At 41.1% G+C, this 13,644-nt stretch overlaps 1 protein-coding gene across 1 annotated transcript; it reads right to left on the bottom strand.

Annotated features, from left to right (window-relative positions):
- Window positions 1-1,462: 1,462 nt before the first annotated feature.
- Window positions 1,463-12,520, bottom strand: zhx2a (zinc fingers and homeoboxes 2a). The gene is made up of 12 exons (XM_070912075.1): window positions 12,209-12,520; window positions 11,107-11,823; window positions 9,843-10,055; window positions 8,910-9,173; window positions 8,343-8,558; window positions 8,081-8,165; window positions 7,631-7,816; window positions 6,319-6,719; window positions 4,371-4,623; window positions 4,071-4,230; window positions 3,593-3,712; window positions 1,463-1,660 (listed from the first exon to the last, which is right to left on the bottom strand). Exons 1-11 carry the CDS (start codon window positions 12,305-12,307, stop codon window positions 3,595-3,597), a joined length of 2,712 nt encoding a protein of 903 aa, XP_070768176.1. The 5' UTR covers window positions 12,308-12,520; the 3' UTR covers window positions 1,463-1,660; window positions 3,593-3,594.
- Window positions 12,521-13,644: the final 1,124 nt, after the last annotated feature.

Raw genomic sequence — 13,644 nt, forward strand, 5'->3', positions numbered from 1 at the left:
ACTTACAGCAGACTTAAAAGTAGAAAATGAAAATGCAAGCGGTTTTCCGCACTAGCCAACCAAATGTACAGTATCCCAGATACTTATCTGAACATGAAACTAAAGCAGCAGCAGCAGCAACAGACATTCAGCCAGCAAACAGCCATACACCTGCTGTTCAAACCAGTTTGACATGACAGTTCAACTTAACTTTTTTGCTTGCACAAATATTGCAAGCACTTGCAATTTGAGCCATAAATCACAGATATCCCTTTAAATCAGTTTTGAAAATGAGTTGTTAAAAATGAAAGTTGTTGAAGCACATGCAAGCAGTTCATGACTGCTTTGGCTGTTGTGATATTCCAAATGCTTTTTGCCATTTTTCAGAAAATTAACAGGTTTGATCATTTAACCAGGGGTTCTGATCTGACGGTACAGAAGTCAACTAAACCCAATCCAGCTTTGAATTGAAGGACCTTCCTAAAGCCAGAAAATCTAGAGAGAAGACAAGAAGGTGTGTTCACAGATCACAGCTGAGCAAAATGGATATCTGAAATGGCTCAAAAGAAAGGAGCTTCAATTATTTTATCATGCGTGAAACACTTTTGCCAAAATGTTCTTGGCAAGTTCAGTCAAGAATATTTCAAGTTTTTAAAACAAAGAAGTGATTAACTGAAATCATCAGTGGTCTGTACTGTACCCAGTTCTGAGGCAGACAGCAAGATAAGAGAGCTGAAAAGGCAGCATGGTGCGATCAAACAGACACTCCACTCTCTTCTCTATGTGATTAATCATTTCTATATCAGGAAAAGGAACATTCTGTGCTGTTGAAGCCTCTTAAACATGCCTCAGGTACTGATGCAAGGACCAGCTGATTAGAAAAGATAATAGAAGTACAGTATGCACAGTGCATTCATTCATTCATTCGTCCGCCGCCCTGATGCGGTTTGTCTTTGTCTGCCCATGTGGCTGTTTGTGTTCATTCAGTCTGACCTCTCAGCAGTGAGGCTGTAGCTGTGTTCAGATCACCCAAAAACACTGTCACTCCTTCTAACTGCCCCTCTCGCACTTATCATTGATTTCCACCTTCACCAGCGTAACTCTGAGGGCGAGTCGAGGTGACGCTGCAGGAGAAAAGGAAAGTAACCGTTTGAGATGAAGTGGCCTAGCATGTAAATATCGATCACTACCACGGGGATATATGCAAATGCCTGCTCATAGTGAGTAGCGCGCAGGTATGATTTTCAAAAAAATAGGTTTTCAACAGACTATCATACACTTTGATCTTAAATCAATAATAACAACAAAAAAACATTCCAGGTTTTGGGGCACCAGTTGAAGGTTTTTTTTAAAAATGTAACAAAACTTACCCTCCCAGTAAAACTGTACAAACTTTTTTTTGTAATACAGAAAAATATTTACAAGGGTGCTTCTTTTAAAAAAGAAAAAGAAAAAAAAAAAAGTGTAGTAGTAGTAAGAACAATGCATCAAGTCCAGCTTTGGCACTCCTCTTAATGTCAGCATCTGCACCACATATCAGTGCTTTAACCCTTGAACTCCAAAAGTTCTCGACGCTTTGTGATGACGTCACAGGCAGACAGTTACATCACTGGTTCCACATTTGGTCATCTTGAGTTGTCGCATGATGGTCGGTGACTCAGCAGTCAATGATTTACTCGACCTGGAACAGAATCAGGGAGTGACATTAACACATGGGCTCGCTGGCCAATTCTTTCAAGTAAAACTCACTGTTCTCCCTCCTTTGTTCAAAAGAAATTATTAATTTTGTTTCCAGATTATAAAATAAAATAAACCTTTATTGACACCCAGAGGAGAAATTCAGTTGCAGCACAATGACAGCAATTATAGATAAGTATAGAGGTAAAAGAATAAATAACAGAGGTACATAACACGTAGAATAAAAAAAATATATATATAAAATAGAAACTTTATACAAGCATTTGGAGACAAACATTACAAGGTAAAGTGAAAGTGGTGTGAAGAATAGCAGCAGAAACAATATGCCTTTATAGTTTGAAAGAATGTTTGCTTGGTCGCAACGGTCACTGAGAAATTCAGAAATACTCTACGGCTAAATGATGGTTTTGCATATGAAGTGAAAACAAAACTATTGGCTACAAAAGTGCAAATTATTATAAAAAGACATAGAAATTAAACACCACTTGCACCCTTTGTTCTGCCTTCCTGTGACATCAAAACTGTGTGTGTGTGTGTGTGTCTACATCTTCGATGCTAATGATGGTGTGGTCCAAATATCATCCTGCCACCTCAGCATGCCACCGTTTTGAAAGACCAATCAGAGGTAATTACACCCTAATAACTTCCTGGGTAGCTGGAGGCTGCAGCTGCGGCATCTTAAAGGAACAGTTCACCATTTATTTATCTATTTATTGAAGCCAAGTCGCACAGTAAAGCTATCACAATCCATCTCCAACCTCCATCCATCCATTCTCCATAGCCAGTTATAGTAGAGGGCTGGAGCATATCCCAGCATGCACTGAGAGAAAGGCAGGATAACACCACAGCCTATAGGACAGCAGCAGTGGCAATTAACACCTTTGTGATTGTCACAGATGTAGTAAAACTGTTATTAGAGACTTTAAAGCTGCACTAATTAGTATTATTATATTAACAACGGGTCAAATGACGTTATGTGAAAAGAGTGCTCATATGGACAAGGCCACAGTGATTTATCCCTCGACTCTGCAGTTCCACTTGGCTCAACGGAGCTCTTTCAGCTAATTGTTTAACTATACCCCAGAACTGTTTCTTGGTTCACTTTCAGCAACATCGTTTTCGGCCACAGAGGCAACTGTGTTGTGTGTGATAAAACCACTGTGTGCTGCCCACAAAGTTGGCAACTAGCAAAGGTACATAATGGAGCGACAAGCAAGCTAAAACACAACTTTAAATGAATGCTGATGTTGCTCCATGTCTGCTAAATGTGCAAACAGGCAATAGTTTGCTAAGATGTTAGCCACATAAGCTTTAAAAGGCCATAATATGTCAAACGTTTGATTTTTTTACTCTTTGCAAAAAGAGAAAATATCCCTAATATTTTGTACATCTGTAATATTAATGTCTGATGCTTTTCTCAGTTTCTCAACACTTCCCATTCAAAATCACATACATTCACTTCTCTCATAGTTCTGTTGAATAACGCATCTTTTGGTGCTTTCATGGCACAGAATAGAAGGTATAATCAGTAGTTACTGATGTGTGTCTCTTACAGCCTTCTCACTCTCTAAATTTGAACAGTAACCTATAGTTTAGGTTAGCTAAAAACAAATATCTGTATAAATGTTTTACAAAAAGCTTCAGCATAATATTTTCATGACCTTTTGGTATGATAACAAGCGCTTCACTAAAACAGCTGATTTCAGGCACATTGGGCTAATGAAAATGTCCAGCGGTGATGGGCAAACGTGAAGTAAAATGATCACAACAGTCTGATGGCAGTAAGGACCCAGCAGGGACCCAGCAGGGATCTGCCACAGATCTGCGTGGGCCCTGCCAACGACCAGCCGGCAATTTTAGACCACTGCATCTGCACTAGTTTTCTGTAGAAGGATATTTCACCAATTCAACTTACCATCAACCAGTGACCCTCTCAGGTTGCTCCAAGGTCAGAACGTCAGTGTCTGTTGCCAGCCTCTGTCTTTCCACTCCTTCTTCACTCTCCTCCCCCACTGCCACAGTCACCTTTACCCACCTGGCAAGGAAACAGACACAACGTTTAAAACAAACAGATCCCTTCTAAGAACTGGAAACAAAAATCAAAAGGAAAGATTTTTATTTGCACACTAAATGGTTCTGTGAAAAATGCCATAAACCATGCATGAAAATCTAGTTGATGCAACAAATGTGTGCAAAGAATGGAGTAATTCAGCACCCATAAGGTGCCGTATTTTTAGACTGTTTTCACAAAAAAAATTCTTAAAATAACTCCTCAGATATTCCTTTAAAAAATCTAATATTAACAGTGAGCTGATCTTTTTTTGTCTTTATAACATGAATCTCACACCAGAAAGTAAATATAGGATAAAAGATGTTTCCCTCTCTCCACCCACCTCCCTTTGTCAGCAGTGCTAGAGCTGGTCTGGTCCGGTCTGGTCCGGCTCAGGTCCGTCACACTGTGGGCTAATCTGTCAGTCAACCACTGGACTTTGTCTTGGTCAGTCAGCTTGGAGTGCTCTGTAGCTGCTGCTGTGTTCTCACCAGCCTCCTCCACTGCACCAATGCATAAGGGATTACAAATGTACACAACAACAGAGAAAAAAAAGTCAAACAAGGGTATAAAACACTTAGCAAAATTATGTTAAGACAAAGAAATCTCTACTCCATGGTCAAAGTTCTCCTCCAAAACTCACCTTTCACAGCCTTGACTTCCAAGGAAACACTCTGTTTTTTCTCAGAACTCTGGCCGTTCTGTTCCTGGCCTGTTTTCTGCTGCTCTGCAAGGTTTTGGTTTTGGAGACCTTCCATCCACTCCAGAGTTTCACCGTTCTTCAGTGCCGAGCGGTGATCCTTGAACCACCGGACAATGTCGGTACGTCCTAGGCTTGTTTGGACCTCCAACTGGCTGTACTCCTCAGGAGATGGCCACTGAGTCCGACAGAACATCTGTCAAGTAATACCAAACACAAAACATTTTACACCATAAACTAGAATTATTTTGAGGTCACAATCACCTTTGAGTCAAAAGTGTCACCTATTCGGTGTCCGACCAACTGTGAAATATGGTCACAATCTCCCCTTCTGTTCCTGAGTTATGGTGTTGAATAATGGCCAGAAAGAGGATGTTATGATGTCACAGTGAAGTTGACCTTTGACCTTATGGGTACAAAATGTCTGCATCAAACACTGCATCGTTGTATCCCATTAAATATCTGTGTGAAATTTTGTCATAATTACCGCATCAATTCTTGAGTTATGGCCAAAAACGTGTTTGTCAAGGTCATTTCGATGCCACAGTGACCTGTGAATTTATTGTCCGACCTACTGTGAAATATGGCCATCACTTCTTGAGTTGTGGCCAAAAATGTGTTTTGTGAGGTCACAGTGACCTTGACTTTTGACTATCAATTTCTGTGCACGTTAATTGTTACAGATTAAGATTTTTACATATAAAATATATATCGGCTAATAGAATATGATGCACTGTTATAGATTAAACTACACAGTCAATCAGCTCCATCTCGACTAACTACAACAGCCGAATTCCACGTACACAGTAATGCATCAGTAATAATAATCCAATAATAAAGTATATAAAAGTAAGACACTCACAGGGGTAATTTTTCTGAATATTTACTCAAGTGACATTTTCAATGAAGGACTTTTACTTGTAATGGAGTATTATTATATTACAGTACTGCTACTTTTACTTAAGTAAAGGATCTAAATACTTCCTCCACCACTGAACATGGTAAACTACGATGGTGAACATGGTAAACGTTATACCTTCTAAACATCAGCACGTTAGCATTGTCATTGAGATTCAATTTTATTGATGAAAGTGTGATTATAACAGCCATAGACAGTTTTTTTACTTATGCTTTGCTGTGTCAATTCTTGCCAAATTCTCTCTAGCAGGAAATCATACAACAAGCTGGCAGGGGCTCCCAGGAAAGTAGTTGACAAAGTTATTTCGTCAAAGTTCTTTTTAACACTTCAGTTGAGAATTATGTTTAAAATCCTGCACATTTACCTTAATGTAATGCACTATATGGGTTTGGGTGATACGATAAATCCAATGGCTACCGTTGATAGGCTTAATATATGGCAGATTTAAAATCAGCCAACAGCAGTTGAAATATATGGGTCGTCAGTAACTGACGGCTTGTGTCTGTGTTACGGAGCATGAAACAAGTTCTGTTGCTGTTCCAGACATATCTCATGGATATATGTTCCATTTATAGGCTTTGTAATCCTATGGGATACTGCTGTTTTCTAGACACAACACTACTCCAGCGCCTTCTCTTTAGTTTGTCAGATCTGACCTTGTAGTCACCTGCTGTCTTATCTCACTTCTAATATTCAAGTATCAGCAAGTCTCATCATGTTGTGTCAATCACACAGCTTTTCCTCAAGTACCAGGACAACAGCTTCTCAAGATGAATCTATTTTCTCACTTCAGATTGTATTAAAAAGGTGCCATCTTATCAACTAATCTCTTTACAGTCACAACTAATTCATGTCAGGATTAAGCAGCCCATCTCCAATTAAAAGAGTATCCATCTTTACAGCTTGCAGTAAAGTTCTAACTTGAGTCATATTTGATTGTGTTGATGTTGACATGTTTTCAGCTCATCTTACCTCTCTGAGCAGGGCGAGGGAGCGGCTGGTGATGGGAGCCGGGCTCGTGGAGGCCGACAGGATGGGAGGATGGGGGGAAGAGGAGGAGGATGAAGTGAGGATTGGAGGTGACGCCGAGCAGGAGAGGGTCGGTGGATGAGGGGAGGAAGCTGCGAGCACAGGAGGAGACGATGAGGAAGAGGAGAGGACAGGAGGATGAGGAGAGGAGCGTAGGGGTTTGCCATCCTGCTCCCGATGAGAAGCCCCGTTCAGCAGCGCCCCCGGCCGCTCCACTCTGTCCTCTGTGTTCTTTGAAGCCATGGTGAGTAAAGCCTTCTCCATGTTGTCCCTCAGTCCCCTCCGCTCTGAAAACCAGCAGTCCACCTCCGTCTTGGACAGCCTGGTCTCCTGGGCCAGCTGGTCTGCAGCAGAACAGAGTTCAGTGGATCAGATGAACTGTGTTACCTTGAAGTGGAAGGTTTTTTTTGGAAACCTTGGGAATTCAGTCTCTCTCCAGGGGACTTAAAAATGGGCTCATTAAAAACATTTCAGCTATTCCTGTCATGCAGGCACCCACCAGAGACGAGCCGGCCGCTCCTTTGGGGTGAAAGAAAATTAAGTCACATGCTGTGAACTAGTATAAATAGAAGGAAACACTACTGGACTTCTTAAAGTACTTTCAACATCTAAGTTACATAGTGAGAATGTTGACCTTGTCTAGAACTGCTAATTTGATCAGCCGCTTCTCACCCAACTTATCCTACTGCAGTCACAAAGTTTTTAATAAGTGGTTTAAAAAGTTCTGTAATGTTTTTTCTCATAAGTTCATAACTTAAACGGAGCCTAAAAATAGATATGGCTGGCAAACTGATTTTGTGCTTCATTAGCTACCAGCCTGCAGGAGGTCCGTCTTGTGTTTCTATAGGCAAATAAAATGTGCTCACATCAAGAACCTGAATTTAGGACTGGGACCAACAGAAAATAAGTAGGAACAGAAAACATTCAGTACATTGCAGTGTAATTTAGCAATTGTGTAAGTGATAAAGATCATGTTCTATGGAATTTGTTATGCTGTAGTTTCAAATGTTTAAGTCATTATGACTAATCAGAAAGATTGTCCATTGCAAGTGGATGGAAATTGGTCTTTGGCGTGGCTCCCCTGATACTCGTAGAATAAAAACATACAGAAAAATTAGTAGAGGGGGACTCATGTTATATACTACGAACCAAAATAAGAAAGAGCTAACACCAAATCGTGACTCTTTCCATCCCCAGACTTGAGTCTCTGCGATGAAGTTCATTTGCTTGTGAGAGCGTTGGTAGAAGGCTGTACCTAGATCTGCCTCTGTTGGAGAGCTGCTTCTCTGGAAACTCTCCTCCAGCGCCTTCAGCTGCTCTGATGATTTCCCCTTCACCCTCTCCAGCAGGGGGAACTGGCTGGGGACCACTTTCTTTACAGGACCATCTTTGGGTGCCGGTGTCGCTTCTGCTTTCACCAGCACTGGAGGTGGAGGAACGCCTTCAAGAGAGACACAGAGAGAGAGACTTAAGGACCAAAATAAAACATTTTTCAAGACCACACAGGTACTATTGTCGGTGTTACTACATGATAAACTGTGCTTTCAAATTATTATTAATTTATTGGTATGCTATGTTTTTATAAATGAAAACCCACCTCTGAGAACCAAAATAAGCTCGTTTAAAACCTACAGAAAGATATATGATTAACTACAGTCGGGGTGTTTTATCATTTTAGATGTGTGGCACTGATCACACCACATACCTTTGAGATTAAGGAGCCTCTGTTCACTGAACCACTTCTTTATCTCTCCTCTGGACAGCCCGGTGGTCTCTATCAGCCGGTAGATCTATCAACATAAAATGAAACAGTAAGTGTGGGTGTTTATCAGTGACAGTAGTGTTCAAAAAAAAAAAAAGCCAGCAACACTAAATTACAAAGTGAAAGCAAGTATCAATCAGACTTATTTTGACCTTCTAAAAAGGCACAGCACAAATAAAATGTCATTTCACTCACTTATTCTTACCTCATCTTCCTCAGGGAAAGGACATTGTGTGTAGCTGGACCTCAGCACTGATAGCTGCTCAGCTGTTTTATTGGGGTCGACTGTGAAACTCAGCACTTTGGGTGACACCAGCTTGGATGTGGCCATGGGCGCAGAGATGGTTTGAATGATGGAGGGTCGTTTACTCTCTGTGGCGATCACAGGCGAGGCCAGGGGCCGTTTGAGCGACTGTGCCACCTGTGGTGAACATGGTGAAAGTTTGACTGCCTCAAACATCGTCTGTCAAGTTAAATCAAGCATGTCACGTCTTTAAGAATGGATTCATTTTTCACAATTCACTGAATTCATTTTTCTGCCATACTCCACTGAAAACTGTTCAATTCACAGTTTTATATCAACATTCACATCAGGAGAAGTGAGATGTGTTTACACTCTTTACCAGTTCAGAGTGCACTAGATGGGACCTGGATTCAAACTAACAACCTTCTTGTCCCAAGTCCACCTCTCTATCTCCCTGCCAATGCTGTGGCCCACAGTTGGATTAATACTTATCTCGTTTATCAACATTTCTGGCCCCACATTTTGTACCTGGTTAGCCACAGTGAGTGCCAGCGGTGCACAAGTGACCGTGGAGCCGTTAGCTACAGGAGTCAGCACCAGGCTGGTCTGTCCCAGGAGCTGACAGGGGAGGGACTGCAGGACAGAGGCTGCCGGATGCATGTGTTTGGAGGCTGCAGTGGGGGCAGACAGGTGGGCGGAGGATTGGGAGTTGAGCTGAGGAGTTACTACGGTGAAGGTCTGAGGCACAGAAGAGATTGTACCGTTGAACATTTTCTTCCTGGCTTCTTCCACCTGTCATAGAAGGAAAGTGCTTGTTACACTTTACATTTAAAGAAAGACCATTAATCGCTCTTATATGACTTCTATGACTGCCAAGCTGCAAAGTTATGGATACAATGATACATCTTCGCTATTTTAAATGGTACCAGATAATCAAAAGGATGGTGAAATAGCACGTTTAAAAATGGACAATGAGGTATAATTTTTTTAATGAACTTTATTGTTTAATTTATTACAAAAAATAAAAATTGGCACTGCAATGACAGGTCTGTAAAATTGCTAGTTGGCTGTTCGTTAATGTAATGAAATGAAAAGTGAAAATGATGTATAATTTAACCACATGGATCAGTAATCAAATAAAAGCAGTCTCATCAGTACTCATCACAATAGACAATTAGTGTACTTGTGCTTTGAGCTATAATTTGCTTTAGAGGGGACATTTCATAGCCAACTTGATACGCAGTCCAAGCTAATTATTCTCAGTATTTGGAAGTTAATTCAGAGCATTTCAAACAAAAAGGTGCTAGAAATACAGTTTCTATCACCATTATTATTTTTAGTCCTTTGGAAACCAGCTGATGCCTTATTTGAGCTTCTGAGTTTTGAAAAAGACAAGAAAACACACTTGAGGGAGGAGAACTGAAAGAGTGCCAAAAATGTTATTATTACTGTAATTCCTACCTCCTCAGGAGACCAGCTAATGCCCTGTTTGAGCCTCTGTGTGGTGAACCAGACTTTGATTTGCTCCTCTGGATGTTTGGAGGCTGCGGTGAGCCAGGAGAGCTCAGCCTGTGTTGGGTAGGGGAACTTGTTGAAGGAAGAGATGAGTGTCAGGTTGTCGTCCAGCGAAGGGTTGTATTTGGTTGTGTTGAGGGGCACTGCGATCTTCGGCACCTGAAATAATACAGGCATGGCGACTGAATGACTTTTCGGTTCTTGTGTTGACAAAAAAGCATTACATTTAGCACGGTGGATATTAAAAACTTAATAAAATCTTTATTTTATGGGTCTGCAATTTCCTGATAACGCCCTGATAAATCCTGAAAAGAACTACTAATAATTTGATACCAATTATGTGGAAAACAAAAAAAAAGGAAAGAAAAAAAAGCAAGCAAATATTATTTCATAATCAATGTATTATTGTTAACTCTATCCTCCATATGTTAAATTATATGCTTGCCTTGTGGACAAATTTCCCATTCCTGCATGTTGAGCTGACCTGCTGTGCACTGACTAACAGACTCTCTAGGTTACACAAGCAAATCATTGAAATTAATTAACTGAAGTGCGCCAATTGTCTCTTTCTCCCTTATAATTAGCACAAAATTGCATAGTTCTTTCCAGGAAACTTACTAAGAAATAAAAGACCCATAAAATAAAGTATTAACAGCATTAAAATGTTAATTTAACAAATTGCCAACTTCTCCCCTTTTAAAAGCTGCCTCTCAATGAGGTGCGAGGATTTAAAGGAATACTTTTTAGGACGACATTTTGGGTATTTGGTTTTCTGTTGCGAGCAAGATGAGAAGAACAACACCACTCTCATGTTTGTAGGCTAAATATGTAGCTGGAGCCAGGACAGTTAGCTTAGTTTAGCATAAAGACTGGAAGCAGGTGGAAATAACTAGCTTGGCTCTGTCCAAAGGTAAAAAAAGAAAAAACAACCCTACCACCATCTCTAAAGCTCACCAATTAACATGTTATTTCTTGTTTGTTTATTCCGTACAAAAACTAAATTGTGAAAACGTGGATATAACAGAGGCAGGTTAGACGTTTCCCCCTGCTAGCCTTTATGCAAAGGTTTAGCGTACAGACATGAGAGGGGTATCAATTTTCTCATCCAACTCTTGTCAAGAAAGCAAAGTGTATTTACCAAACTATTAATTTGAACGTGCAACAATACATAAAATAAAATGAAAACTCCTCGCTCCACTGTGCGTCCTACCTGGGTATAGTTTAGAGGCCGCTGTAGGGAAGGCATGATGTGAGAAAGGCTGTCTGCTTTGAGTAGACTTGACTCAGGGATGATGACCGTCCCGTTCACGTTGACTGCTGTGATTGGTTTCTTTGTCAGATCACATGTCAGTTTACACAACTGGGACTCTGTCCGTTTATCTGACGACATTATTTTTGGTTTACCGATCTTGACTGTGGTGGGTTTGCTGAGTGGCAGAGTGCCTAGTTCGTCCCCTTTGCCAGAAATGGCACTGGAAGTGTTGTAAATGACTGCATTGTTGCTGCAGCCCTCTATTGTCTGTTCTAAGATTGTCTGATTGTTCATTTTGATGCGTTTGAATTTAAAGTTGCTCTCCCCTGGGTGACACCTCTCGTTGTGTTCCGTCAGGGTGTCAAACTTCTTTGTGTTGAAGTTGCAGACAGCACACAGGTACAGGGGGTTGAGGATGACATTAGGGTGGTTGGCGTCGACGTGTTCTTTGAAAGTGTTGAGGTTCTGTGTGGAGAAGGGGCAGTATTTACACTCGTAGCCCCCCTGCTGCCTACGCTGTGGTTTGGAAAGGTCTGGTGGCTCGGTTGCTGGTTTGTCTGGAGCTGTGGGAGGCTCCGAGGCCTTGCCCATCAGGTCCAATTCCACAGAAGGCTCTGCCTCTGTTGAGAGATCAGTTTCCATAGGTCCCTCCTCAGTATGGTTCTCCATTGTTGTCTGATGGAGGAAGAAGGCAGTTTTCAGATAAAAAGGACACAACAAGAAATGGCATTTTTTAATTAACCCTGTACACATCAATATATTAATTGTGTTTGCATCATCTGAGATTTATGAATCATTCTGAAATCAGAACACATCCACTGAAACACCCACAAAAACAAGAAAATGTATCCAAGACAAAAGGATTAGGATAAATCAAAATGTTAGGAACAACAACAAATTGTTCAAAAATGACTTCATGAATTTAACCCAAAGGGTATTTCTGTCATACATACAATGGGGGTATGTATGTAGAATAACAAAAACTATAAAAAACAAGCTATAGAATCATTCAAATCCTCACAGGGAAGTGTGAATCTATTGATTCGTATTGATAGTGTACCTCCATGTCGTGCGATTCCTCTGCCTCATCATCCAGCTCCACCATGGTCTGGTGTGGTCGGATCATACAGGGAGTGGAGGCCTTCCGTCGACTGGACATGATGACAGTAGATCCTGGGTTTCTCTGGGTGGACAGCTGTCCTCACTTGGTGCCTGTGCTTGGCCAGTGATGATATAAAAAGGAGGCTGAGGTGCCCAGGACTACTGTCACAGAGTAATGGGTGGACAGATAGTCAAAGGTACCGACCGGCTTGTACTACGACCCAGATACAGGCCTGGACTCCCTTTTATATTAAGAGAGGCAGCGAGCACAGGACAGTTTCAGGGATGGGAGTGAGCAGCAAAGGAGTCTGAAGAACAGTCTTCCCCTGGGGTAAGATTAGTGGCTGGAGAGAGAGGAGGGCAGTGGAAGGTGAAGGTCTGGGACTGTCGTGGTGTAGTGTAGGCTGGGCTCGCTGACAGTGTCAGCTCCAGTGCTGGCCGACCTCCTGGAACTGCATGACAGGACGCTACCTGGATGGAAAAAAGAGCCAGAGAAGAAAAAATGATTATTGTAAATATTAAAAAGACATTTTCATTTTGGCCTACTTTTGTTTAAAACCACTTATTTTACCTTTATCATTTCCTCTTCTGCTATTTATGACTTAAGTGCATCTAATCAGTGCAACCGGTAAGGGTCACAGATCTCATCTGGACTGAAACCGTCACTCAATATAAGTCATGGAAATAAAGACAGTGCTAATAGTTTGTATAATGTAAGCATTGACTGTACAAAAATCAATATAAAGGCTTTGATCCTTAATCAGTTTCACCACCAAAACCATTGTATGTGGAGAAATTGGTTAAAAAAAAAAGGGTTGACACAACTGAGACATTACATTATATGCAGGAGAGAATGAACAAAAATGAAACATGGGTAAGGAAAAACCATAGATAATCTTTTCAAGGGCACCAAACAGGCTGGTTTGAGTGTGTCAAGAAATGCAACATGCTGGGTTATTTAAGCACAGCAGTGTCCCATGTGGATCTGCAGTGAGCCACAACCCAAAAGAGGTAAGAGTCAACAGTCAGTCGTGGGCAAAAAATGGCTCAAAATGAAAAGGTCAAAGGAAGCTGTGAAACAAACAGTGCAGCATAGCAGACGGTCTACAGGTGGTCGACTGCCAGACAAACACTGGTGCTGAAAAGAAAAGAAAATGTTTCGTAGCAAACACCCTTAAGAAGAACTAGAAACTAACTGCAGTGGACTGAGGAGCTAAATCACTGGGCGTCTGAAAAAACATTGCCCAGTTTAATATCTAGTATTTGATGTTTCAACAAAGAACAGAGTGCAAAATGCATCCCTTGCGAGTCAAAAACCTCACAACTTCTAGCAGCAAAAAGGAGTAAAAGGCAATATTATCAATGATCCCTAGTGTTTTTACTTAGTGTATGGAA

Source organism: Enoplosus armatus, chromosome 9 (genome assembly GCF_043641665.1).
Source record: "Enoplosus armatus isolate fEnoArm2 chromosome 9, fEnoArm2.hap1, whole genome shotgun sequence".
Classification (NCBI taxonomy): Eukaryota; Metazoa; Chordata; class Actinopteri; order Centrarchiformes; family Enoplosidae; genus Enoplosus; species Enoplosus armatus.

Bases quoted from the DNA above. Each gene is read 5' to 3' on its own strand.
- zhx2a (XM_070912075.1), bottom strand. From the start codon at position 12,307: ATGTCCAGTCGACGGAAGGCCTCCACTCCCTGTATGATCCGACCACAC. The intron at 11,824-12,208 runs GTACACTATCAA...TTCCTCCATCAG, and splicing joins AGGAATCGCACGACATGGAG to ACAACAATGGAGAACCATAC. The intron at 4,624-6,318 runs GTAAGATGAGCT...ATTACTTGACAG, and splicing joins CCCTCGCCCTGCTCAGAGAG to ATGTTCTGTCGGACTCAGTG.